Source organism: Cherax quadricarinatus, chromosome 22 (assembly GCF_038502225.1).
Source record: "Cherax quadricarinatus isolate ZL_2023a chromosome 22, ASM3850222v1, whole genome shotgun sequence".
NCBI lineage: Eukaryota > Metazoa > Arthropoda > Malacostraca > Decapoda > Parastacidae > Cherax > Cherax quadricarinatus.
This window is the reverse complement of record NC_091313.1, coordinates 27,981,876-28,009,583: the sequence shown is the minus strand read 5'-3', so window position 1 is coordinate 28,009,583 and position 27,708 is coordinate 27,981,876. Positions and strand designations below refer to the sequence as shown.

Genomic DNA, 27,708 nt, shown 5'->3' with positions numbered 1-27,708 from the left:
GAGAGAGAGAGAGAGAGAGAGAGAGAGAGAGAGAGAGGTGAGTCATGCTCAAATTACACCCGATTTCTTACCTGACCTCAGTCCACATGATAAAATTCTATAAAAATGATAATAATTGTAATTTCCCCCTCCTGGCTCCCTCATTGTCTGGTTTCTTCCCCCTCGTGTACAGTATAAGTGTATTATCAAGGTGTATGATTATCTCATGCTAATGTGCTTCATACGTGTATTAAAGATATATGATTCTCTTACCCGGTGCACCACTAGTCAATCCGTGAACCACTAGTCAGCCTGTGCGCCACTAATTAGCCTTCGCATCACTCGTCAGCCTGTGCATCACTAGTCAGCCTGTGCATCACTAGTTAGCCTGTGCATCACTAGTCAGCCTGTTCGCATTTGCGTGTATATATGCATTTTGGCGTACAAAACGAATCAGAAAAATAATCGGGATCCTCCTAAATTTAAATTACGCAATTTTTCATATATCTCTGCAGTGAAACTAACCTTTCAGCCTATTCTCATCTTCGTAAATATACTTAACTTAAAAAATATAAATATACGTAAGGACATGAATAAATCTGCTTTATTGTTTTATTTTTCGATTGGGGAAGAGTTCGACAATATAACTTTAGGTTACTGATGGCACTTATCAGCTGCGGGTTATGTACACCGAGCGTGTGTGTGTGTGTGTGTGTGTGTGTGTGTGTGTGTGTGTGTGTGTGTGTGTGTGTGTGTGTGTGTGTGTGTGTGTGTGTGTGTGTGTGTGTGTGTGTGTTTGCCCTGAGAGCTTTTTTCGATCCAGGACTAGTGGTGTACAAGTTACACGGAACCCAATGGAAATAAGTGACGACCTTTTTTTTGGGTGGGGGGGGGGAAGAGAAGTTATCCTAGATAATTTACACTATGTAAGATAATTGTTCATATACCTATATAAACTTACTTATTTAATACACCTCGTGTAGTTGATACTCTGTAAATAAACCGAGCCGCCTAGAAGGAGTTCCTCTCTGGAATATTGAAAGAATCTGACCTCTCCCTGTCGGAGATGGTAACATATGAGAGTAATGCGCAAAAACAAAAGCGAGAAATGTCCCGAACTCGCTGCTATTGAATCCACATAAAGCACGGGTAACTGCGCCGAAGATTGGCAGACTCCAGCAGAGAGACTGAGATAAAACTAATGAACTGGACGCGGAGTCTCAGACTTTCTTATGTACACGACAAGTCCAAGTTTTCATTTGCAATGGTCTTCTTTAATAAAATGCATTTCTTTTGAGAGTTATGGGAGAAAGTAGAGAGGGTTTTGAAAGGGACAGAGTAAGAGCTCTCTTTGAAGTGAGCTGAATATACCCTTCAAAAAGTTTGTCTTCAGTAAGGTTATGGTAGTAACTTATAAGAGTGTAGTAATGATAGAAATTCTGAAGGAAATATACATCGATAGGTGTATATCTGTGTATATACGATGAGGTTACTTTAATCCCAAATATAGAAACTAGAGTATCCTTGCCTGGTGAAATACAGTTGGCATGTAGTTTTAGCTGGAATGCAATCTTAGTTGCAATGCAGTCTTAGCTGGAATGCAGTCTTAGTTGCAATGCAGTCTTAGCTGGAATGCAGTCTTAGTTGCAATGCAGTCTTAGCTGGAATGCAGTCTTAGTTGCAATGCAGTCTTAGCTGGAATGCAGTCTTAGTTGCAATGCAGTCTTAGCTGGAATGCAGTCTTAGTTGCAATGCAGTCTTAGCTGGAATGCAGTCTTAGTTGCAATGCAGTCTTAGCTGGAATGCAGTCTTAGTTGCAATGCAGTCTTAGCTGGAATGCAGTCTTAGTTGCAATGCAGACTTAGCTGGAATGCAGTCTTAGTTGCAATGCAGTCTTAGCTGGAATACAGTCTTAGTTGCAATGCAGTCTTAGCTGGAATGTAGTCTTAGTTGCAATGCAGTCTTAGCTGGAATGCAGTCTTAGTTGCAATGCAGACTTAGCTGGAATGCAGTCTTAGTTGCAATGCAGTCTTAGCTGGAATACAGTCTTAGTTGCAATGCAGTCTTAGCTGGAATGCAGTCTTAGTTGCAATGCAGTCTTAGCTGGAATGCAGTCTTAGTTGCAATGCAGTCTTAGCTGGAATGCAGTCTTAGTTGCAATGCAGTCTTAGCTGGAATGCAGTCTTAGTTGCAATGCAGTCTTAGTCGGACTTCAGCCTTAATGTCCCTCATGCAGTCTGTAGACTCCTACCTAATGAATATATACGCTCAGTGTGACATAATTAAAAATCCGAACAGCAAAAATAAAACTTTTTATAATATTAATAATACACTACTAATCTTTATAATATTCTCGTTTTATGTCTGTTTTCAAACCCATGTGGTAATACTTTTATCTACGGAAATATTAACGAATATTAATAAACATTGGTCCCAACACCTAGGATGAGTCGGTGAGGACCTGGGTAACAGGAAGGTAATAAGGATGATGATGGTATGTAATAATAATAATAATAATAATAATAATAATAATAATAATAATAATAATAATAATAATAATAATAATAATAATAATAATAATAATAATCTAATTTGCCTGAAATGCTCTGCATTTCGGGCAAATTAGGTTAATTTTGTTCCCAGGATGCGACTCACACCAGTGGGCTAATACCCAGGTACCTACTTACTGCTAGGTGAACATGGATGTTAATGATGGTAATAATTGTGGTGCTTGATAGTGATTGTGGCAGGTGATGATGGTGGAGGTGGTGGTGGTTTTGGTGGTGGTGGTGATGGTGGTGGTGGTGGTGGTGGTGGTGGTGGTGGTGGTGGTGGTGGTGGTGGTGGTAGTGGTGGTGGTGATGTTGATGGTTGTGGAGGTGGTGATGGTGGTGGTGGTGGTGGTGGTGGTGGTGGTGGTGGTGGTGGTGGTGGTGGTGGTGGTGGTGGTGGTGGTAAGGATGGGACGTGATGGTTTTTATGAAGGTCGGATATAATGTCTGCGGTAGTGATCATGGTGACGGTGGTGATGTTAACGAGGATAATATTGTTGGTGGCGATACCGGCGATAGTGATGATACCGGGGACGGTTGTGGTCGTGATGATAGACGCAATCTTTATGATACCTGTGGTTGGTGAAGGTTGTAGTGGTGATGATGGTGGTTGTAGTAGTAGTGGTGGTGAAGGTTGTAGTGGTGATGATGGTGGTGGTGGTGAAGATTGTAATGGTGATGGTAGTGAAGATTGTAGTGGTGATGGTGGTGGTGGTGAAGGTTAACATAAGAACATAAGAATGTAGAAACACTGCAGAAGGCCTACTGGCCCATACGAGGCAGGTCCTTATAAAAACGACCTCTACCTAAAGCTACCCAGGAAATAACTCCCGTACCCCACGACACCAATCAAACCCAGCCCCTCCCACTCATATATTTGTCCAGTCTCTTCTTAAAGCTGATAAATTAGACACATGTGCAACTCTTGGATATCTTTATTGAGGAAACGTTTCGCCACACAGTGGCTTCATCAGTCCATACAAAGGAACAGTTTCATACTATGGAACAATGCTTTTCTCCAGACTGAGGGACTGACCACCTCAAAACTTTAAGGGTGATGGACTGATTACATCGTCTTCAAGTATCTTCTGCTTCTATCAACTTTTCTGTACTTGACTGAAGAAGCCTACTGTGTAGGCGAAACGTTTCATAATAAAGATACCTAACTGTTGCATATGTGTCTTACCTAACAACCTGTCGGTATTTTATACCATTTTAATGTTCAATCTACAACTCTGTTAGAAAACCAGTACTTACCTATGTCCTTTCTAAATCTAAATTTATCCAACTTATATCCATTATTTATGGTTCTTACCTGGTTCGACACCCTCAGTACTTTATTAATATCTCCCTTGTTTATGCCTGTCATCCACTTATACAGTTCAATGATATCTTCCCTCATTCTACGCCTCTCCAGAGAGTGGAGATTTAAGGCTTTAAGTCTATCTTCATACGGGAGGTTCCTTACACAGTAAATCATTTTAGTCATTCTTCTCTGTATGTTCTCTAATGAGTCTATGTCCATCCTGTAGTAAGGGGACCAAAACTGAGCAGCATAATCTAAATGAGGCCTCACTAGTGATGTATAGAGCTGTAAAATAACTTCTGGACTTCTGTTACTTATACTTCTTGAGATAAATCCAAGTAATCTGTTGGCCTTGTTGCGCACACTAAGGCACTGCTGTCTTGGCTTTAGATATCTGCTTACCATGACTCCCAAGTCTTTTTCACATTCTGTATGACCAAGCTCTACTTCACCTAGATTATAGCTTCGAGGGTTATTTTCATTACCAAGGGCAAGTACCTTACACTTATCCACATTAAACTTCATCTGCCATTTTTCAGACCAAGACATTAATTTGTTCAAATCGTCCTGGAGTTCATTGATATCCTCCTCAGAGAGAATTATACGGCCTATCTTTGTATCATCAGCAAACTTACTCATGTCACTAGTAATCCCTTCATCAAGGTCATTAATGTAAATTATGAACAGGAGAGGGCCTAAAACCGATCCTTGTGGAACGCCACTAGTGACTAATCCCCATTCAGATTTCACTCCATTAATGGTAACTCTCTGCTTTCTATTGGTAAGCCATGCCTCAATCCATGCTAGAACTTTACCTCCTATACCATGAGCTGCCACTTTTCTTAAGTGTCTCTTGTGAGGTACTCTGTCGAAGGCCTTACTAAAATCCAAATAAACAGTATCATACTCCCTATCACTGTCAACTGCCTCAAATGTTCTATTAAAGAACGTCATTAAGTTTGTCAGGCAGGAACGACCTCTCGTGAATCCATGCTGAGATTCATTTATCAAGTTATGCTCTTCAAGGTGACTTCTGATAATGTCAGCTATAATTGATTCTAATAACTTGCCCACTATAGATGTCAGGCTTATTGGACGGTAATTTGAAGGAGTGGACTTATCCCCTGATTTGTATATAGGAACCACATTAGCCATCTTCCACAACTCTGGCACAACACTGGTAAGGATGGACGCATTGAATACACTCGTTAATGGCTGACTAAGCTCCATCTTGCATTCCTTAAGTACCCTGGAAAACAACGTACGCTTAGGCATTGCTGTCTTGGTTTAAGGTTGCTGCTCACCATAACCCCCAAGTCCTTTTCGCAATCTGTATGGCTAAGTTCTACATCATTTAGCTTATAAGTGCTAGGGTTATGAACACTCCCGAGCTTCAGAACCTTGCATTTATCTACATTGAACTGCATCTGCCACTTTTCTGACCAAGAATATAGTTTGTTTAAATCCTCCTGAAGTTCCATAACATCTACGTTTGAATCAATTATCCTATCTATCTTTGTGTCATCGGCGAATTTGCTCATATCACTAGTAATTCCCTCATCAAGGTCATTGATATATATTATAAACAACAACGGGCCCAAGACACTTGTTACAGATCCCCACTGGGATTTAACCCCATTTATGGACACTCTCTGCTTCCTGTCTGTGAGCCATGACTCGATCCATGAGAGCACTTTTCCCCCAATGCCATGAGCTGCCACTTTCTTTAACAGTCTTTGGTGCGGAACTCTATCAAAAGCCTTACTAAAATCTAAGTAAATAATATCAAATTCTTTATCGTGGTCAACAGCCTCAAAAGCTTTACTGAAGAAAGTTAATAAATTAGTTAGACAAGACCGGCCTCTTGTGAATCCATGCTGAGTATCATTAATCAAGCTATGCTTATCGAAATGGCTTCTTAAAATCTCAGCTATAATTGACTCTAGTAATTTGCCTACAATTGAGGTCAGGCTTATTGGGCGGTAATTTGACGGTAACGACTTGTCCCCTGTTTTAAAAATAGGAATTACATTAGTCATCTTCCACATATCAGACACTACACCTGTTTGAAGAGATAAATTAAAAATATTAGTTAATGGTTCACAGAGTTCCATTTTGCATTCCTTAAGAACCCTTGAAAAAACCTCATCAGGACCCGGCGACTTATTTTGCTTCAGTCTGTCTATCTGCTTCACAACCATTTCACTAGTGACTGTGATGTTACATAATTTATCTTCTAGCCCACTATAAAAATTAATTACTGGAATATTATTAGTGTCTTCCTGTGTAAAAACCGAGAGAAAATAATTATTTAAAATCGAGCACATTTCATTCTCTTTGTCAGTAAGATGCCCATAGTTATTTTTAAGGGGACCTATCTTATCTCTAACTTTTGTTCTATAGACCTGGAAAAAACTTTTTGGGTTAGTTTTAGAATCCCTAGCAACTTTAATTTCATAGTCCCTTTTAGCTTTTCTTATCCCCTTTTTAATGTCCCTCTTAATGTCAATATACTGATTCATAAGGTGACCCTCACCTCTTTTGATACGCCTATAAATTCCTTTCTTACGCCCTAGTAGATATTTGAGCCTATTATTCATCCATTTTGGGTCATTTCTATTTGATCTAATTTCTTTCTACGGGATAAACGTTCTTTGAGCAGCATGTATAGTGTTCAGAAAACTGTTATATTGATAGCCTTCTTCGTTACCCCAGTCAACAGATGATAAGTGTTCTCTAAGCAAATCGTAATCTGCTAAGCGAAAATCTGGGACTGTTACTGAGTTATCGCTACTATCGTACTTCCATTCAATGTTAAATGTAAATGATTTGTGGTCGCTAGCACCCAAAAATGTAGTGGTGAGAATGGTGGTGAAGGCTGTAGTGGTGATAGTGGTGGTCGTGTTGAAGGTTGTAGTTTTGATGTTGGTGAAAGTTGTAGTGGTGGTGGCTGTGGTGGTGAAGGTTGTAGTGGAGATAGTGGTGGTGGTGATGAAGGTTGTAGTGGTGATAGTGGTGGTGGTGAAGGTTGTAGTGGTGAATGTGGTGAAAGTTGTAGTGGTGATAGTGGTGGTTGTGGTGAAGGTTGTAGTGGTGATAGTGGTGGTGGTGAAGGTTGTAGTGGTGATAGTAGTGGTGGTGAAGGTTGTAGTGGTGATAGTGGTGGTGGTGAAGGTTGTAGTGGTGATGGTGAAGGTTGTAGTGGTGATGGTGGTGGTGAAGGTTGTAGTGGTGATGGTGGTGGTGGTGAAGGTTGTAGTGGTGATAGTGGTGGTGGTGAAGGTTGTAGTGGTGATGGTGGTGGTGAAGGTTGTAGTGGTGATAGTGGTGGTGGTGAAGGTTGTAGTGGTGATAGTGGTGGTGGTGAACGTTGTAGTGGTGATAGTGGTGGTGGTGAACGTTGTAGTGGTGATAGTGGTGGTGGTGAAGGTTGTAGTGGTGATAGTGATGGTGGTGAAGGTTGTAGTGGTGATGGTGGTGGTGAAGGTTGTTGTGGTGATAGTGGTGGTGGTGAAGGTTGTAGTGGTGATAGTGGTGGTGGTGAAGGTTGTAGTGGTGATGGTGGTGGTGAAGGTTGCAGTGGTGATGGTGGTGGTGGTGAAGGTTGTAGTGGTGATAGTGGTGGTGGTGAAGGTTGTAGTGGTGATAGTGTTGGTGGTGAAGTTTGTAGTGGTGACAGTGGTGGTGGTGAAGGTTGTAGTGGTGATAATGGTGGTGGTGTAGGTTGCAGTGGTGATAGTGGTGGTAGTGAAGGTTGTAGTGGTGATAGTGGTGGTGGTGAAGGTTGTAGTGGTGATGGTGGTGGTGAAGGTTGTAGTGGTGATAGTGGTGGTGGTGAAGGTTGTAGTGGTGATAGTGGTGGTGGTGAACGTTGTAGTGGTGATAGTGGTGGTGGTGAACGTTGTAGTGGTGATAGTGGTGGTGGTGAACGTTGTAGTGGTGATAGTGGTGGTGGTGAAGGTTGTAGTGGTGATGGTGGTGGTGAAGGTTGTTGTGGTGATAGTGGTGGTGGTGAAGGTTGTAGTGGTGATAGTGGTGGTGGTGAAGGTTGTAGTGGTGATGGTGGTGGTGAAGGTTGCAGTGGTGATGGTGGTGGTGGTGAAGGTTGTAGTGGTGATAGTGGTGGTGGTGAAGGTTGTAGTGGTGATAGTGTTGGTGGTGAAGTTTGTAGTGGTGACAGTGGTGGTGGTGAAGGTTGTAGTGGTGATGGTGGTGGTGAAGGTTGTAGTGGTGATAGTGGTGGTGGTGAAGGTTGTAGTGGTGATGGTGGTGGTGAAGGTTGTAGTGGTGATAATGGTGGTGGTGTAGGTTGCAGTGGTGATAGTGGTGGTAGTGAAGGTTGTAGTGGTGATAGTGGTGGTGGTGAAGGTTGTAGTGGTGATAGTGGTGATAATTAGATTTTCAGACAACGGAGTCAACATATATGGGAATTAATTTTCAAAAAAAAAAAATACATTTCGGCCAACGAGTCACATTATGCAACATTATAACGACGCGACACAATTAAAAAAAAAACTATTTATTACAAGAATTGTCAATTCTTGTCCGAATCTCCTTGTAAAATTCGTCATTTATTTTTAATAAGTGGAGAGTAAAGCAATTTTCTGGTGATTTGTTGAAACTACAAATCAATAACTGCGTATTTAAGCTTTCTCATAGAGCTCCTATATATATATATATAAATAAATATATATATATATATATATATATATATATATATATATATATATATATATATATATATATATATATATATATATATATATATATATATATATATGCAATTGAAAAAGTGCATCCAAAACTGAACCCAAAAAAAAATATTATGAAAGGTTATTTTACAATGCTATTAATTTTTTTCGTATTTTTTTCAATAACAATTCCAAAAAATAATTGTACATAAATGGCATACAATACCGTCAAGATGAAGAATTAAACACATGTGCAACATCTGCGAGTTGCACATGTGTTTAATTCTTCATGTTGTCGGTACTGTATGCCATTTACGTACATTTTTTTTTTTTGCAATTGCTACTAAAAAAAAGTCAATTAAAAAAAACTGAATATAAAGAATCTCCGTAAGAAGCCGGACAGTCTATAAAAAAAATTATACAAGACTGCTAAGACAATCAATTAGGCTATAAGGCACGTAAACCATTGCTGGATTAAACTCAGGGACGTAACTGCAACTCTCATAATTAATCAGTATTATAATTACACTGCACAAGGGAACGTAACATGCTTTTGTAGTGGATATTCAAGCTTTAATTAAAAATTATAATCAAGATAATCCCGACATAACTTCCTTAACTACGCTTAATTAAGCGAACTGACGACTCCCTTGTTTAACAGATGAAAAAAAAAACCGGTCATAATAATACAGAGCCTCGTATATGAAAACAAATAATATATATATATATATATATATATATATATATATATATATATATATATATATATATATATATATATATATTGATCTCTGGCTGAAGGAGACTCGAACCTACGAACCTTAGGACAAGGTACGCAGTGCTTTACCAATCTACCCACACTGGACCAATACCTTGGCGTGTAGCATCCGCTACACGTTTGATCCAAGGCAGCCAGCTTTCAGGGAGAAGGCTTACAGCTTTTCATCTCATCCCCTGCATGCATCAGCCTTACTAGAGATTTGAACAATGCAAGGAATTCGCGAGAGCATGCGAAATATACACAAACACTGATCTCTGGCTGAAGGAGATTGGTAAAGCACTGCGTACCTTGTCCTAAGGTTCGTAGGTTCGAGTCTCCTTCAGCCAGAGATCAGTGTTTGTGTATATTTCGCATGCTCTCGCGGATTCCTTGCATTGTTCAAATCTCTAGTAAGGCTGATGCATGCAGGGGATGAGATGAAAAGCTGTAAGCCTTCTCCCTGAAAGCTGGCTGCCTTGGATCAAACGTGTAGCGGATGCTACACGCCAAGGTATTGGTCCAGTGTGGGTAGATTGGTAAAGCACTGCGTACCTTGTCCTAAGGTTCGTAGGTTCGAGTCTCCTTCAGCCAGAGATCAATATATATATATATATATATATATATATATATATATATATATATATATATATAAGAGAAATGATAATTAATTTTTATTATTGATATTTTAGTTTAATTAGTAGCAATATTACTAGTATTAACAGTAGTAATAATAACAGTAGTAGTAGTAGTAATAACAGCAGCAGCAGTAGAAGTAGTAGTAGTACTAGTTGCAGTCGTAGTAGTCGCAGAAGTAGTAGCTACCGATAGTATTAATAGTAAAAGCAGTAATAATATTCCACAAACCATATCCTTAATTTGATTCAAGTATTTGTTACAAGTCAGAGCAAATTTAAACAAAAGGGAAAATATCCCCACAACTTGCGTCCCCTTCCTCCAAAAAAAAAAAGTTACTGAGTACACAGTCAGTTGAGAACTCTGCGGGAAGCCTGAGTACAAACTCCTCAAACCCAGGGGCAACGTAAGCCACAGTAACCCCTCACCCTGCGTCATGAGGAACACATAAGAACCCAGCGTCAGGATAAGGGAGAGAAAGAGAATATATTTATGTGGCTGTCATAGCAAAACCACTTAAAAAGTAAAGTTACTACTAACCACAAAGTAAACAATGCTGATCTCTATGTAAGAAAGGAAAGGAGAAGAAAACACTGCCGTTACCTGGGAGAATATCTCGGAAAATCACATTAAGTAACAGTACCCCATGCCGTTATGATGGGAAGAGTTGCGGTCTTCGTTAGACCGATAAAAGGGTAACGGATAGAAATGGCAGATGGAACCGAAGAAAAGTTCTAGAACGAGCTTTTCCAGGGAGTTTAAGCAGTTAATGGTCGCATGTTAAAAATGAAAGATCTGAAATGGTGATTACTTTTATCACGGAACTTTTGCCATTGTGAGAGGGGGGACGGGAGGGATTATTTGTAACGGAGTGTATTGATTACGGACGGTGGTGGGTTGTATGTCACTTGCTGCAGGTGTGGGTGTTGATCACAGGTGGGTGTTGATCACAGGTGGGTGTTGATCACAGGTGGGTGTTGATCACAGGTGGGTGTTGATCACAGGTGGGTGTTGATCACAGGTGGGTGTTGATCACAGGTGGTGTTGATCACAGGTGGGTGTTGATCACAGGTGGGTGTTGATCACAGGTGGGTGTTGATCACAGGTGGGTGTTGATCACAGGTGGGTGTTGATCACAGGTGGGTGTTGATCACAGGTGGGTGTTGATCACAGGTGGGTGTTGATCACAGGTGGGTGTTGATCACAGGTGGTAAACATATTTCTTTAAAGTCAAGATTTTCACAGAAGACGAGACATTCAGTTAGAAAACGTGATGAGTTTTCATAATTAGTAGACAGTGCTTCACAATAAATACTCGAGACTTTTACAGTAAGTAGTAGTGATTTTCAACGCTAGTAATCGTGATTTTCAACGTTAGCAGTCGTGATTTTCAATGTTAGTAGTCGTGATTTTCAATGTTAGTAGTCGTGATTTTCAACGTTAGTAGTCGTGATTTTCAACACTAGAAGTCGTGATTTTTAACGTTTGCAATCGTGATTTTCAACGTTAGTAGCGTGATTTTCAACGCTAGTAGTCGTGATTTTCAACGCTAGTAGTCGTGATTTTCAACGTTAGTAGTCGTGATTCTCAACGTTAGTAGTCGTGATTTTTCACGATTAATCGCCGTGTTTTGATACGTTCTTAATTATTATATTTGGCCAATGATTTGTAGGTATTGTTGTTAATGATTTATTTTGTTATAATGAAGGATTTGTTTGTCTTTGAAGAACAGTAAACAAAGAACTAAAAACAAAGGAGGAATAAGATATAGGTGTGACGGGTTAGGAAAATCTGTCTGTAATTTCTGTAATATTATCTGCAATGCTACTGTAACACCTGTAATATTATTGTAATACTTCTACAGTATTTTCCGTAATATTATATGTAATAGAAACCGAAATTAGATTTTAGTTTTACAGAGATCTAGTTGACAGACGACAATCATAGTTGGTAATTTTTTTTTTGTTGACAGGGAAAGAATACAAAAAGGACAGAGCAAAAAAGGAGTTGTACGAATGTAGGAAGAGACAGATAAGACAGAAAAAGTGGCTTAGCCACTTGTTTTAAGAATATGTCTCCTTACATTCTGATGGGGTATTTAAACCTATCCACCACACGAGGGTCGTTAAGACGCCTTGTAACCTGTTCACCTCCAGTCAAGAATACTTTAATTCTCAAAATAGGAATTGTTATTAACGCTCAAGTGTACATACACAGAGACATGGACCTCTCGGTTTATGTCTCTTTGTATTTACACTGCATCCTATGTATTAAATAAGGTTTTCACATTTTACGTTCCTTGATGACTAAGGACGACTTGAAATCAACAGTGGCAGTGATGACATATTTCTACTACTACGAGGCTCCTGTAGAACTACACGGATCCTACAGAGGTCTCACAGAACTTATTCATGTAACCTACAAATCTACAGGCCTACAGATTCACAAAAAAATCCTACAAAGGTTCTACAGGGTACCTACAGAGCTCCTACACAGCTCCTGCAAGGCTTCTACAAGACGCCTACGAAGGTCCCACGATGCTTTTTGCGAGCAAAAATCTAGAGACTTTTAAACCGACTTTCAACGAGTTTATTCATTTAATACTCGACATTTTTCCCAGCGGCGACTGGGTGAAAATATTTAACTACCTCTTAAAGCGTGGCTTTCATTTACTATATGTAGTGACTGTCATGGGGAACGGGAGGAAGGGACGGGAGGAGCGAGCTGACGAGAAGAACGAACCGGAGGTGCGAGAAGGAAGAGGAGTGAAAAGTGGCGAGTGAAGAGGAGGAATGAGTGTTAACAGGAACATGAGTAGGGAAACAGGAGTGAGGGAAAATCTGCGCAAATCATGGGAAATTAATCTTTCAGTTTTGTTAAACCACTTATAAAACGTTGGTGATACCAGCTGTAATAACAACACTGAGTGCGTTTATATGTTACACAGGAAACCCACAGTTTAGCAAATACAAGGAAAAGAGCAATAGAAACGCTAAATAAATTCTCCAAAATTTCCCCAGGCCCTACAGTAACAAAATATTCCAGTGAAGTAATGGCTTTATGATTTACTGGGTTCAAAGCCTATAGACTACATCGAGGGAACACCTGTACACCGTCAGTCAAAAACAGTGCATTACCGAATAAAGGAATTGAAATAATTTACACACACACACACACACACACACATATATATATATATATATATATATATATATATATATATATATATATATATATATATATATATATATATATATATATATATATATATATATTGTATGGTATACACTGGTGCTCTCAGTGTATACATAGCAAGAGAGAGAGTGAGACACAGTCTTCAGAACATATATACACAGCGAGAAAACACTGCACAAATACGTATTGTTTTCAGGCACACCAGCATTTAAAATTAGGAAAGACATTAGTGAGTCTGGCCTAATGAGAATGCCCGTTTTCCTTTGTAGGTCACTACCTTTGTCAAAACTTGGTCTTTCGTTAAGTATTCGGAGCAGACTTTTAGTGGTGGGTGCCAAGCGTGGCCTCTCCACTCACACGGTGGCACTCCATCTGTAGAGTAAGACTTGGAGGAGTGATCACTGCAGCAAGAGTCTTAATGTTCCACGGAGAGTCTGGACGTGTATGTATGTGCATGTGAGTGAGTGTGTATATGTGTGTGTATGTTAGGTTTGTGTTAAATGAAATGACTGCAGAGGACAAGTCTGGTATGTGGATGTACGGGTGTAGTATGTGGATGAACGGGCCTAGTGTGTGGATAGACGAGTTAGGTGTGTGGATAGATAGGTTCAGTGTCCCACGAGCAGCTAATTCATAACAAATACTGTATAAACCTATACTACTGAGCAATTAAATATGAGTAACAAATAAGACACGTGTGCAACACTAGCAATACTCACTGACCAAACATGGCAAAACCTGTCGTCAGTAAGATTCCCAGTGTTGTACATGTGTTCATTCACGTGTCAGCATCGTATATACCATGTATGCAAAAAATCGCGAACAAGCGGTGCAAGATGCAAAACAACCACGGGGGTAGTTGAAAGATAGCTCTAGGCCTTTCTTGCTACAATCAAGACATCATCAGGAACGTGCAGTGTTGCAGGGGAGAGGATAAAATCCTCTCATCAGGAACGTGCAATGTTGCAGGGGAGAGGATAAAATCTGAGAAAGCACGTTCAGAGTGTCTTCGCTCACTTTGAACGTGTTTCCTTTGATTTTATCCTCTTCACTGCAGCAATGCAAGCTCCTGATGATGTATTGATTACAACACGAAAGGCCTAGAGCTACCTTTCAACTCCCCCCTTGGTTTTTTGCATATCATGTGTTTGCGCCCGTGTATATTTTTCCAGCTTCGGCTTACAGGATCCTAGAGTATACATAATGAAAGGAGAGGCATCTTACCAAGGTCCTGCATAATACTACCACGTACATGATAATAACATTATACAATGAGGGACATAATCCTCATGGATATTGTACGACGAGGAACATATTCCTCATGGATTTGTGGATAAGGTTTTTATACCTTCCCATTCCTGTCGTAAACCTTGAATAAGGACGTAAAATAAGACTTAATGATAAGAATTACCCTTCGAGGGAGAGGGAGGAGGGGGGTCTTGATGCTGATAAAGTGCTCTTTATCCGAGGAACTGGAGTTACCCCCCTTTCCTCGGATGAAGACTTAGTACATTCCGAACCACCTATTCCTTAAACGCTGCATGACCCGTACGCGTTTAAAGCTTCCCAACGAATACAATAACAGAAAAATTAGAGCAGTAAAGAGCTTTGATTAAAGAAAATAGCAAAAACAAAAATGAGGTAAAGGGAGTAAGAAAACATCAGTAATAAGAGAATTCATAGATGAAGATGAAAGGAGAAGAGAAGCATTAGTTAGAAGCCTAAAACAACACGAGAATCTGAACAACAATAATGAGAAGAAGCGTCAAGTGACGCAGGAAGGCGCCACCACAAACACCCTCACACCACGCTCTCAATATGTGCGGAAAAGATGATCAAACACCTGGAAAAAAAACTCTTCCCCCAGATGCGCAAACACCATCACAAGTCCGTCTTAACACGTGGCGAAGACTCTCCCCATCAGATACGATGTTATCTCTCTCTCTGTTTACGAACTATGTGGTGTTTACTCAGCTTGTTTAAAATCTTTTCTCTGTCTGTTTTACTTATCATGTCTACCTACCTACCTACCTACACACACACGCACATACACACACACACACACACACACACACACACACACACACACACACACACACACACACACACACACACCTACACACCTACACATCTACACACACACAACAGGCCTAGTGTCTAATCGACATGTGCCTAGGACAAAATGGTAACTAACACACACACACACACACACACAAGTATGAGGAGTGGCACGAAAGAATCAAGGAGACATCCCCAGACATAATAGCACTCACAGAAACAAAACTCACCAGAATAATAACAGATTCAATCTTTCCATCCGGATATCAAATCCTCAGGAAAGACAGGGGGAGGAGAGGGGAGGAGGAGTTGCACTGCTCATTAAAAACCAGTGGGGTTTTGAGAAAATGGAAGGAATGGATGGCACGGGCGAAAGGGACTACTTAGTAGGAACAATCCAGTCTGAGGGACATAAGGTGATAATTGCAGTAATGTACAACCCACCACAGAACTGCAGGAGGCCAAGAGAAGAATATGATGAGAGCAACAGAGCAATGATCGACACACTAGCCGAGGTAGCCAGGAGAGCACACATGGGGGGAGCAAAGTTACTAGTTATGGGTGATTTCAATCACAAGGAGATTGACTGGGAAAACCTGGAGCCCCATGGGGGGTCCCGAAACATGGAGAGCCAAGATGATGGATGTGGTACTGGAAAACCTCATGCATCAACATGTTAGAGACACTACCAGAGAGAGAGGAGAGGATGAACCAGCAAGACTGGACCTTGTATTCACCTTGAGTAGTTCGGACAATGAGGGTATCATGTATGAAAGGCCCCTGGGAGCTAGTGATCATGTGGTTCTGTGCTTTGACTACGTAGTTGAGCTCCAAGTGGAGGGAGTAGCAGGAATAGGCTGGGAAAACCAAACTACAAAAGGGGGAACTACTCAGGCATGAGGAACTTCCTTCAAGACACTCAGTGGGAGAGGAAACTGACAGGAAAACCAGTACAAGAAATGATGGATTATGTGGCAACAAAACGCAGGGAGGCAGAGGAGAGGTTTGTTCCCAAGGGAAACAGAAATAATGGGAAGAACACAACGAGTCCTTGGTTCACCCAAAGGTGTAGGGAGGCAAAAACTAGGTGTACTAGAGAATGGAAAAGGTACAGAAGACATAGAACTCAGGAAAATAAAGAGATTAGCCGAAGAGCCAGAAACGAATATGCACAGATAAGAAGGGAGGCTCAGAGACAGTATGAAAATGACATAGCATCAAAAGTAAAGACTGACCCGAAGCTGTTGTACAGCCACATCAGGAGGAAAACAACAGTCAAGGACCAGGTAATCAGACTGAGGAAGGGTGATGGGGAATTCACATGAAACCACCGAGAGGTATGTCGGGAGCTCAACACAAGATTTAAAGAGGTATTTACAGTGGAAACCAGTAGGACTCCAGGAAATCAGAACAGGGGGGCACACCAGCAAGTGCTGGATGAGGAACATATAACCAAGGAGGAGGTGAAGAAGCTGCTATGCGAACTTGACACCTCAAAGGCGGTGGGACCAGACAACATCTCTCCATGGGTCCTTAAAGAGGGAGCAGAGATATTGTGAGAGCCATTAACAAAGATCTTCAACACATCATTTGAAACTGGGCAACTCCCTGAGGTATGGAAAATGGCAAATGTAGTCCCAATTTTTAAAAAGGGAGACAGCCATGAGGCACTAAACTACAGACCTGTATCACTAACGTGTATAGTATGCAAGGTCATGGAGAAGATCATCAGGAGAGTGGTGGAGCACCTGGAAAGAAACAAGTGTATAATTGACAACCAGCACGGTTTCAGGGAAGGAAAATCCTGTGTCACAAACCTACTAGAGTTTTAGGACAAGGTGACAGAAGTAAGACAAGAGAGAGAGGGGTGGATCGACTGCATATTTTTGGACTGCAAGAAGGCCTTCGACACATTTCCTCACAAGAGGTTACTGCAAAAGCTAGAGGATCAGGCACACATAACAGGAAAGGCACTGCAATGGATCAGAGAATGCCAGACAGGAAGGCAACAACGAGTCATGGTACGCAACGAGGTGTCAGAGTGGGCGCCTGTGACAAGCGGGTTTCCACAGGGGTCAGTCCTAGGACCTGTGCTGTTCTTGGTATATGTGAATGACATAACGGAAGGGATAGACTCATAAGTGTCCTTGTTTGCAGATGATGCGAAGTTAATGAGAAGAATCAAATCGGATGAGGATCAGGCAGGACTACAAAGAGACCTGGACAGGCTACAAGCCTGGTCCAGCAACTGGCTCCTTGAATTTAACCCTGCCAAATGCAAAGTCATAAAGATTGGGGAAGGGCAAAGAAGACCGCAGACACAATATAGTTTAGATGGCCAAAGACTGCAAACCTCACTCAAGGAAAAAGATCTGGGGGTGAGTATAACACCGAGCATATCTCCTGAGGCGCACATCAATCAGATAACTGCTGCAGCATACGGGCGCCTGGCAAACCTACGGATAGCGTTCCGATACCTCAGTAAGGATTCGTTTAAGACTCTGTATACTATTTACGTCAGGCCCATACTGGAGTATGCAGCACCAGTTTGGAACCCACACCTAGTCAAGCACGTCAAGAAATTAGAGAATGTGCAAAGGTTTGCAACAAGACTAGACCCAGAGCTACGGGGATTGTCCTACGAAGAAAGGTTGAGGGAAATCGGCCTGACGACACTGGAGGACAGGAGGGTCAGGGGAGACATGATAACGACATATAAAATACTGCGCGGAATAGACAAGGTGGACAAAGACGCGATGTTCCAGAGAAGGGACACAGACACAAGAGGTCACAATTGGAAGTTGAAGACTCAGATGAATCAAAGGGATGTTAGGAAGTATTTCTTCAGGCAGTGGAATAGCCTAGAAAGTGACGTAGTGGAGGTGGGAACCATACATAGTTTTAAGGCGAGGTATGATAGAGCTCATGGGGCAGGGAGAGAGAGGACCTAGTAGCAATCAGAGAAGAGGCGGGGCCAGGAGCTGTGACTCGACCCCTGCAACCACAAATAGGTGAGTACAAATAGGTGAGTACACACATACTCACGCACGCACACATACACACGCACACACACACACATACACACGCACACACACACACATCACACACACACACACACGCACACACACGCACAATATTTAAGAAAGGAAACAGAAACGAGGCACTAAACTACAGACCTGTGTCGCTGACATGTATTGTGTGCAAAGTCATGGAGAAGATTATCAGGAGGAGAGTGGTCGAACACCTGGAAAGGAACAAGATTATAAATGAAAACCAGCATGGGTTCATGGAAGGCAAATCTTGTATCACAAACCTCCTGGAGTTTTATGACAAGGTAACAGAAGTAAGACACGAGAGAGAGGGGTGGGTAGATTGCGTTTTCCTAGACTGCAGGAAGGCCTTTGACACAGTTCCCCACAAGAGATTAGTGCAGAAGCTGGAGGATCAGGCGCACGTAAAAGGGAGGGCACTGCAATGGAAAAGGGAATACCTGACAGGGAGGCAGCAACGAGTCATGGTACGTGAAGAGGTATCACAGTGGGCGCCTGTTACGAGCGGGGTCCCACAGGGGTCAGTTTTAGGACCAGTGCTATTTTTGATATATGTGAACGACATGATGGAAGGAATAGACTCTGAAGTGTCCCTGTTCGCAGATGACGTGAAGTTGATGAGAAGAATTCAATCGGACGAGGATGAGGCAGGACTGCAAAGACATGAAGATTGGGGAGGGGCAAAGAAGACCGCACACACACACACACACACACACACACACACACACACACACACACACACACACACACACACACACACACACACACACACACACACACACACACGCACACATACACACGTACACACACACACACATACACACGCACGCACACACACACACAGCCTGACTATAAAAGAGGGGACTACATGGGGTTGAGGAACTTCCTGCAGGACGTTCCGTGGGACAGAGAACTGGCAGTAAAGTCAGTAAATGAAATGATGGAATATGTAACAACAAAATGCTAGGAGGCAATGGAAAGGTTTATTCCCAAGGGCAACAGAAACAATGGGAAGACCAGAACGAACCCCTGGTTTACCCGACGGTGTAAGGAGAGAATGGAAAAAGTAGAGAAGGCAGAGAACACATGAAAATAGGGAGATCAGTCGCAGAGCCAGGAACGAGTATGCACAGGTAAGGAGGGAGGCCCAGCGACAGTATGAAAATAACATAGCATCGAAAATCAAGACTGACCCGAAACTGTTGTATAGCCACATCAGGAGGAAGACAACAGTCAAAGACCAGGTGATCAGACTGAGGACAAAAGGTGGAGAACTCACAAGAAATGATCAGGAGGTATATGAGGAGCTAAACAGGAGATTTAAGGAAGTTTTTACAGTAGAGACAGGAAGGGCTCTGGGAAGACAGCACAGAAGGGAACATCAAGAGGGAATATACCAACAAGTGTTGGATGACATTCGAACAACCGAGGAGGAGGTACAGAAGCTGCTAAGCGACCTTGATACCTCAAAGGCGATGGGACCGGACAACATCTCCCCATGGGTCCTTAGAGAAGGAGCAGAGATGCTGTGCGTGCCCCTAACCACAATCTTCAACACATCCCTTGAAACTGGGCAACTACCTGAGAAATGGAAGACAGCAAATGTAGTCCCCATATTTAAGAAAGGAAACAGAAATGAGGCACTAAACTACAGACCTGTGTCTCTGACATGTATTGTGCGCAAAGTCATGGAGAAGATTATCAGGAGGAGAGTGATGGAACACCTGGAACGGAACAAGATTATAAATGAAAACCAGCATGAGTTCATGGAAGGCAAATCCTGTGTCACAAACCTTCTGGAGTTTTATAACAAGGTAACAGAAGTAAGACACGAGAGAGAGGGGTGGGTTAATTGCGTTTTCCTTGACTGCAGGAAGGTCTTTGACACAGTTCCCCACAAGAGATTAGTGCAGAAGCTGGAGGATCAGGCGCATATAACAGGGAGGGCACTGCAATGGACCAGGGAATACCTGACAGGGAGGCAACAACGAGTCATGGTACGTGAAGAGGTATCACAGTGGGCACCTGTGACGAGCGTGGTCCCACAGGGGTCAGTTCTAGGACCAGTGCTATTTTTGATATATGCGAACGACATGATGGAAGGAATAGACTCTGAAGTGTCCCTATTCGCAGATGATGTGAAGCTGATGAGAAGAATTAAAGCACTGGTCCTAGAACTGACCCCTGTGGGGCCCCGCTCGTCACAGGCGCCCACTGTGATACCTCTTCATGTACCATGACTCGTTGTTGCCTTCCTGTCAGGTATTCTCTGATCCATTGTGTGTGTGTGTGTGTGTGTGTGTGTGTGTGTGTGTGTGTGTGTGTGTGTGTGTGTGTGTGTGTGTGTGTGTGTGTGTGTATGTGTGTGTGTGTGTGTACTCACCTAGTTATGGTTATAAGGATCGAGTCACAGCTCATGGCCCCGCCTCTTCACTGGTCACTACTAGGTCATTTTTCCTTTTCCATGAGCTTTATCATTCCTCTTCTTAAAGCTATGTATGAATCTTACCTCCACTATATCACTTCCCAGACTATTCCACTTCCTGACAACTCTGTGACTGAAGAAATACTTTCTAATATCCATGTGATTAATCTGAGTCTTCAACTTTCAATTATGACTCCTTGTTGCTGTGTCCCATCTCTGGAACATCCTGTCTCTTATTTACCTCGACGATTCCTCTTAGTATTTTTATATGTCATTATCATATCCCCCCTAACTCTCCTGTCTTCCAGTGTCGTCAGGTAGATTTCCCTTAACCTTTCTTTGTAGGACATACCCCTTAGCTCCGGGACTAGTCTTGTTGCAAACTTTGCACTTTCTCTAATTTCCTTACGTGCTTAGCCATGTGTGGGTTCCAAACTGGTGCTGCATACTCCAATATGGCCCTGACGTACACGGTGTACAAGGTCCTGAACGATTCCTTATTGAGGTGTCGGAACGCTATTCTTAGGTTTGCTAGGCGTCTGTATGCAGCAGTAGTTACTTGGTTGATGTGCGCCTCAGATGTGCTCGGTGTTGTATTCACCCCAAGATCCTTTTCCTTGAGTGAGGTTTGTAGTCTCTGGCCCCCTAGACTGTACTCTGTCTGACTTCTTCTTTGCCCTTCCCAAATCGTCATGATTTTGCACTAGGTGGGGTTGAACTCCAGGATCCAGTTTCTGGACCAGGCCTGCAGCCTGTCCAGTATGTGTGTGTGTGTGTGTGTGTGTCTGCCTGTCTGTCTGTTCGTCTGTCCGTTAGTCTGTCTGTCTGTCTGTGTGTCTGTGTGATGAAATTTATAATGAGTACAACGTCAAAAGTTTGTCACAATAAAGTGGGCCAGTAATGGTAACTCCAAACAATGCTTGATATGCAATTTTAATTACTAATTATGCTTGTACACTGACTGTCAGTCAATTTGTGTATAAACCATGTAACAGAAAGTTCATTTCAACCAGAGTATATATGCTAGTGTTAGAGTTCATAGATCATCACTGACATTATCACAGATCTGCATTGTCATTATAGGGAATCAGTGTCAAGCGACATTTACAGCAGGAGATTGACAATTACTCGCATCAGGTAACTTGATGCATATTTAGGCTAGTGATCAAGGTATGTGGAGAATGAGAGTTATATACTGTGGCAACAACACATCACAGATAACCCACACTTTTAAGAGAGAACTTTAGACCAGGTATTGGTCTATCCTGAATCATTATCATACGACATGATAACGGCCCAAGGTCTAAAATTTCCGTTCCATAGGATTGGTTAGTTAATATCGAAGTCACTACCTTAACCATATCCATAGCCACCATCAAACAGAGAGGGATACCGATTTTATTTCAGCTTCACCTTCCAGCACACATCTCGAGACCTGACAGAGGTCTTCCTACTCAGCAAGCAGTCTCATCAAACTCAATACTTGAAGTAGTGGTGTTTCGGTAGCAGCACAATCCCAGAGAAGTATTTCTCCACCCTTCCTATCCTTTAAATCAACCTGCAGTACCTCACTGGACGCAAGAGGCAGGTATCTATTAAGAGGCAGAGGAACCCCAGCCCAACACTTTCGAAAAGATCAGGAACTTTAGTTTATTGTACAGAAGGATCCTACTTCCTTCAGTTTAATGCCTTGAAAGGCCCAAGAGCTGTAGATTGACATCGTCAAGAAACAAAGGTGCTGGAGACTGATACGCTGAAGAAGCAAAGGCGCTGGAGATGGACACTCAGCAAGCAAAGAAGCTGATGAACATTGTCAGGTAAGTCTGACGAGTCACACTTAAGTTACCTAATACTAGACACCGAGACCAAAAACCTTTTTCAAGGGGGATTAAATTTGCTATCATCTGTGAACCTACAGTACTGACCTTCATGCTCACGCCAGGTGTTCTACACAATATGTGTCAGCATTTACAATTTGTTATTTTTCATGACGTCATAAACTTGTGTTGGACCATTCCGCGTACGGAGTGGTAGACTGTCTTCGGGACCCGGTTTCTGACCTGTCAGGTTGTTGGTGCTTACTATCGTCTAGTCTCCCCTCACATTTTACAGCTCTGTGATCTTCACTATACAAACAGTCCACCTTTTTCCTTCTTTTCATAAAAATTCCTACCTCTAACCTCTTTTCTGCCCCTTACCCACCTGTCCTTCTCTACTATTCCAATTCTTTCCTAACAGTCTTACTTCCTTGTTCATCTCTTTTCTCTGTCTAGCTGTATAACCCTTGTGGTTTAGCGCTTCTTTCTGATTATAATAATAATAATCTTCTCTATCTTTTCCTGTTTATTTTCTACCCTTCCATATTTCTTGCACCTTTCCTATCTTTCTCTCCTCTCTCCTGCCTCTTCCCCTAACACCTTCATTTCCTCTTACAGCAATTTCTCATCTCCTCTTTCCTCTTCCTTCATTTCCTTGATGCTTTTTTTTCCGTCTTCACAATTCACCTGCCCTCTATTAATCTTATCTTCCATCCTTGGTAATTTCTGGCCCCATATTCCCAGACGCTCCTAACCCGCAAGATCTACTCAGTTCTCTCAACCTCCTACATACGCTTCACGGGCTCTAACCTTCCATTACTTTAACTTACATGCTACTCAAACCAGTCAACTCTTCGTGGCCACAATAAACAAACCACTACGGAAACACTATTACGGTCTCATCTTTTCATGATGTAAGCTGTAGTTTCAGGATATATATATATATATATATATATATATATATATATATATATATATATATATATATATATATATATATATATATATATATATATATATATATATCCTCCTATCTGACAATTACTTGAAGTGGATCGTTCTATTTTTAAGAGCAAGAGAGAACAGGCTGGAAGTGATAGTAGAGCCTGGGGCGTGCGGCCATTTTCAAGGCCATTTTTCCCCTGCCCAAGTTTGGCCTTCCAGGACCACCTGCTGGGATTATCTATTAAAGACGAGACGTAGTTTGGGGCCACCCTGGGATCTCAACAATTCCAGGAGCACCTGCCATGGCAGCGGAGCGATGTCCTCCACTTAAAATTCAGTGGCTGCTACTTAAAACATTCAACAGTGTATTAATAGGTTATAATAATATGCTGCATCAATAATTTCCTATGAAATAGTGTGTGTGTTTGTGTGTGTGTGTGTGTGTGTGTGTGTGTGTGTGTGTGTGTGTGTGTGTGTGTGTGTGTGTGTGTGTGTGTGTGTGTGTGTATTCTTCAAAGGAACGCTTATCGCTGTGATCCTTCCAGGCGTGATTTACCTATCAAATTTGTCTGGATCAAGACCAGGCTCCGGGTGATTCATTCAGACAGCCTTGCAGACACTCATTATTCATCCAATTATTACTCATCCTCTCAGGGCTTACCTCTTGTGATTCAGAGGAGGAAGAATGGTACCTCACTAGTTACCAAGTGCAGTGGTTTTTATCAAACTGGAGTTTCTGCTTTCAAAAAGGATTTCATTTCGAGGGTGAGTGAGAGAGAGAGAGAGAGAGAGAGAGAGAGAGAGAGAGAGAGAGAGAGAGAGAGAGAGAGAGAGAGAGAGAGAGAGAGAGAGAGAGAGAGAGAGAGAGAGAGAGAGAGAGAGAGAGAGAGAGAGAGAGAGAGAGAGAGAGAGAGAGAGAGAGAGAGAGTTCTGCTCAGCTGCTTCTGGCTCCAGGGAGGCTGTCTCGACTCTCATGAGGGGCTCTTAATGCAAGATATTGCTACTGCGATCCAATTCCTCGAATTAAACTTGATAATCTCCCATTCTCCACGACTCTTATGGGTCATATAGACATTCATGACAGTGATCCAGGACTGACTGAAGCGATATCTACTTTACATGTCCAGATTTCGAGGGGTTTAATCGTGAATTACCGGTTTAGACACTTATGTTCAACCCAGGACATTTATTAAATGAAACGTTTCGCCACGAGTGGCTTCTTCAGTCATAATGGGACTGGTGAAGCCACTCGTGGTGAAGCGTCCTGAACTGCATATCAGTGTTAACGGTACCGTTCGGTGTTGAAATATAATATTCCTATAGATATGTATTGCTGCAACCACGGTAATTTCACTCTCATTTCTTTCTTTCATAGGTAGTTTGCCCTTCATGTCTCCCCCTCTCTTTTCTCCCCCTTCCTCTCCTTCCCTTCGTCCCCTCCCTCCCACTTCTTCCTCTCCCCAAGAGGTCGTTAAAGTCCATAAGACTCGTTCAGCAAAAGTAGATCATTAATAGTACGACGTTTCTCCTACGTGAGTCTTTATCAAATACTCAGTAAAACGCTCGGGTAGGTGAAGCGTTTTACTAACAAACGTCTTCTTAGCTGTCAGTTTAATGTCTTAATTATACTCCCCCATAACCATCCTGTGGGTGGTAGTTAACAAAAGATTACAGAGGTACACAATAGTTCCTGCGATTGGGGACCATTGTAATGGTAGCTAGCTACCTCACACCGATAATGAACTATTTACAAGTTTATCATCACGTTTACATTTGCAACGAGTTGTTAATACGGACATGAATTCAGTCACGACCTGAATGTGTCTCTTTAAACGCGCGTCAGCTACGCCACACTTCGTAACAATAGTTACCTACCTTTGGGTGTTCTCTGACTGGAACGAGGACTTTGACGGTGACCCTGATGGGTCGTTCTCTGATCACATCCAGGTACCGCGGGTCTCCGCGGCGTGTGGTGGTCAGCCCACCGCTACCGCTGCGACCATCTGCGGAAGAAAAAGAAATAAGTTTAGTGACTCTGACGACCGAGAATATGTCAGAGGTATCTTATAAGTATCTTATTAGTGAAAAATCCTATGTGCGGGTTGTGTCTTGTGTTATCGTCTACAGGACAGATACGAAGTACACAAACCAGCAGTTTCGGAGACCAAAGCTGATATAATAGAATGAAATTGTCTGTTCTTGGAAAATGTTATTTAAAATATTTAATATCGAGTAGTGCATAAAAAAATTGAATATTTAATTATTTTTCCTGAGCGATGTCAGGCATTTAAAGGTGACTGTTGGAAGATAGCGCAAGAAAACTACTGTTTTAGGATGAAAAAAGTTTTTGATATCAGAAATTTCTAGATTATGAAGCTCAGTGAAGTCAGTCGTTTTAAGACGAAAAAAATGTAATATCAGCCGTTTTAAGGTGAGTGAAGTTTAATGTCATTAGTTTTAAGGTGAGAAAAGAGTGATATTAGCTGTTTTAAAATGAGAAAAGTGTGATATTAACGGGTTCAAGGTGAGGAAAGTGACTGATATTAACAGTTCCAAGAAGGAAGGTAATTAGTACTTGTTACAGCAATAGTAATATTATTTTTCAAAAATTGTATAGTAGTAGTAATTATATCAGAATGGTAGAAAATAGTACGATAGAGAGTAGTATGATATGATAAATAGTGTGTGTGAAGTTTCACACAACCATCAAAATTTCCAGTTGATTATATATATATATATATATATATATATATATATATATATATATATATATATATATATATATATATATATATATATATATATATATATATATATATATATATATATATATATATATATGTTCCTATTTAATAGCTGAACCTAGATACCATATCAAAAATATTTATAATCATAACCATAATTTCATAAAAGGTGGACCGGTAAGCCAGCGGAAGGCCTCGGTCAGATGACCAAAAAGCTCCATCGGCGGGTCATTATACGACTAAGACCCGCTTTAGGAAACACTTGTCCTGTTTCCTGACAAACTTTACCATACCAGACGAATTTACTAACTTGGATTACATTGTCCACGCTGGAGAGCTGCGTGATTAATGCAAGGGATACCAGAACTTTTAAAATCCCCCCCCCCCACTCACGGCGAAAAGTGGGGATAGCAAAACCAAACCCCCGCCCCCCCCAAAAAAAAAAAACACAAACACCGAAAGAAAAGGACAATGTCTTTACGATGAAGAAAAATCATTCCTTGAGCCCACACAGGTTTTGTTTTTGGTCAGCGAACTGAGAAACAACGGAAATGGTGTGTGATGGAGTGGCCGGTCGCTCCACCATTGTCGACACCACCGCCACCACTACCAGAAGGAACAGACAGACATCCACCACCAGTAGGAGCAGACTGACAGCCACCACCACCAGCAGGAGCAGACAGCCACCAGCAACAGGAGCAGACCGACAGCCACCACCACCACCAGCAGGAGCAGACATTCACCAGCAGCAGGAGCAGACAGCCACCACCACCACCAGCAGGAGCAGACAGCCACCACCACCACCAGCAGGAGCAGACAGCCACCACCACCACCGGCACCAGACAGACAAACGAGCACCACCAACAGAAACAAACACTGGTGACAACACGAGCAAAATCATTTCATCTTCTGCATTACTATATAACGAGCTACGATGTATCTCCATACATACGCTATGTGACAGTTACACACACATTTTCTCTGGCAGGCTGAGCCGCACCAGAGAGGTGCTGCAAGCTGTCACTCCAAGAGTTAATGTTTAGATAAGAAAGCGGCCACTCACAGGTAGACAGGAGCAACGAAAGGGAGATCATTGGCTCAGATCTGTCCTCCAGTTTAAGAACAGCCAGTGTCACGATAAGATGGACCTGCGTGTAGTTCTGCACGAACTGTTTACACAAATAACCCGCTTATGGCGATGTTTCGGTCCGTCTTGGACCATTGACAAGTCGCGTTATTGTGCCTTTTTGTTCGAAATGTTATTAAAAAGATTATATTTATTATTCTCTGTTGGGTTAAATCTAGCCGTGCTAGGTTAAGCAAGGGTAGGTTAGGTTAGCCTAGATAAGGTTAGGTTAGGCTAGCCTAGGTTAGGTTAGGCTAGGATAGGGTAGGTTAGGCTAGGCTGGGTAAGATCAGGAAGGTAGGTTAGGTTAGGTTAGGCTAGGTTAGGTTATGGTAGGCAGTGGGCTGCTTTTGTCAACCGCTATGGCCCTATAATTACCAGGGAGGGAGGGGAAGGGGAGGGAGGGAGAGGAGAAGAGCTAAACCCG

General features: G+C 42.0%; 1 protein-coding gene across 1 annotated transcript in view; it reads right to left on the bottom strand.

Moving 5' to 3' along the window:
- LOC138853090 (KH domain-containing, RNA-binding, signal transduction-associated protein 3-like) overlaps positions 1-27,708 on the bottom strand; it is a 248,835-nt gene that overhangs the window by 210,178 nt on the left and 10,949 nt on the right. The window contains exon 2 of the mRNA XM_070087700.1: positions 25,287-25,414. Coding sequence (XP_069943801.1) covers positions 25,287-25,414 — 128 coding nt within the window. The remainder of the gene's footprint in view (positions 1-25,286; positions 25,415-27,708) is intronic.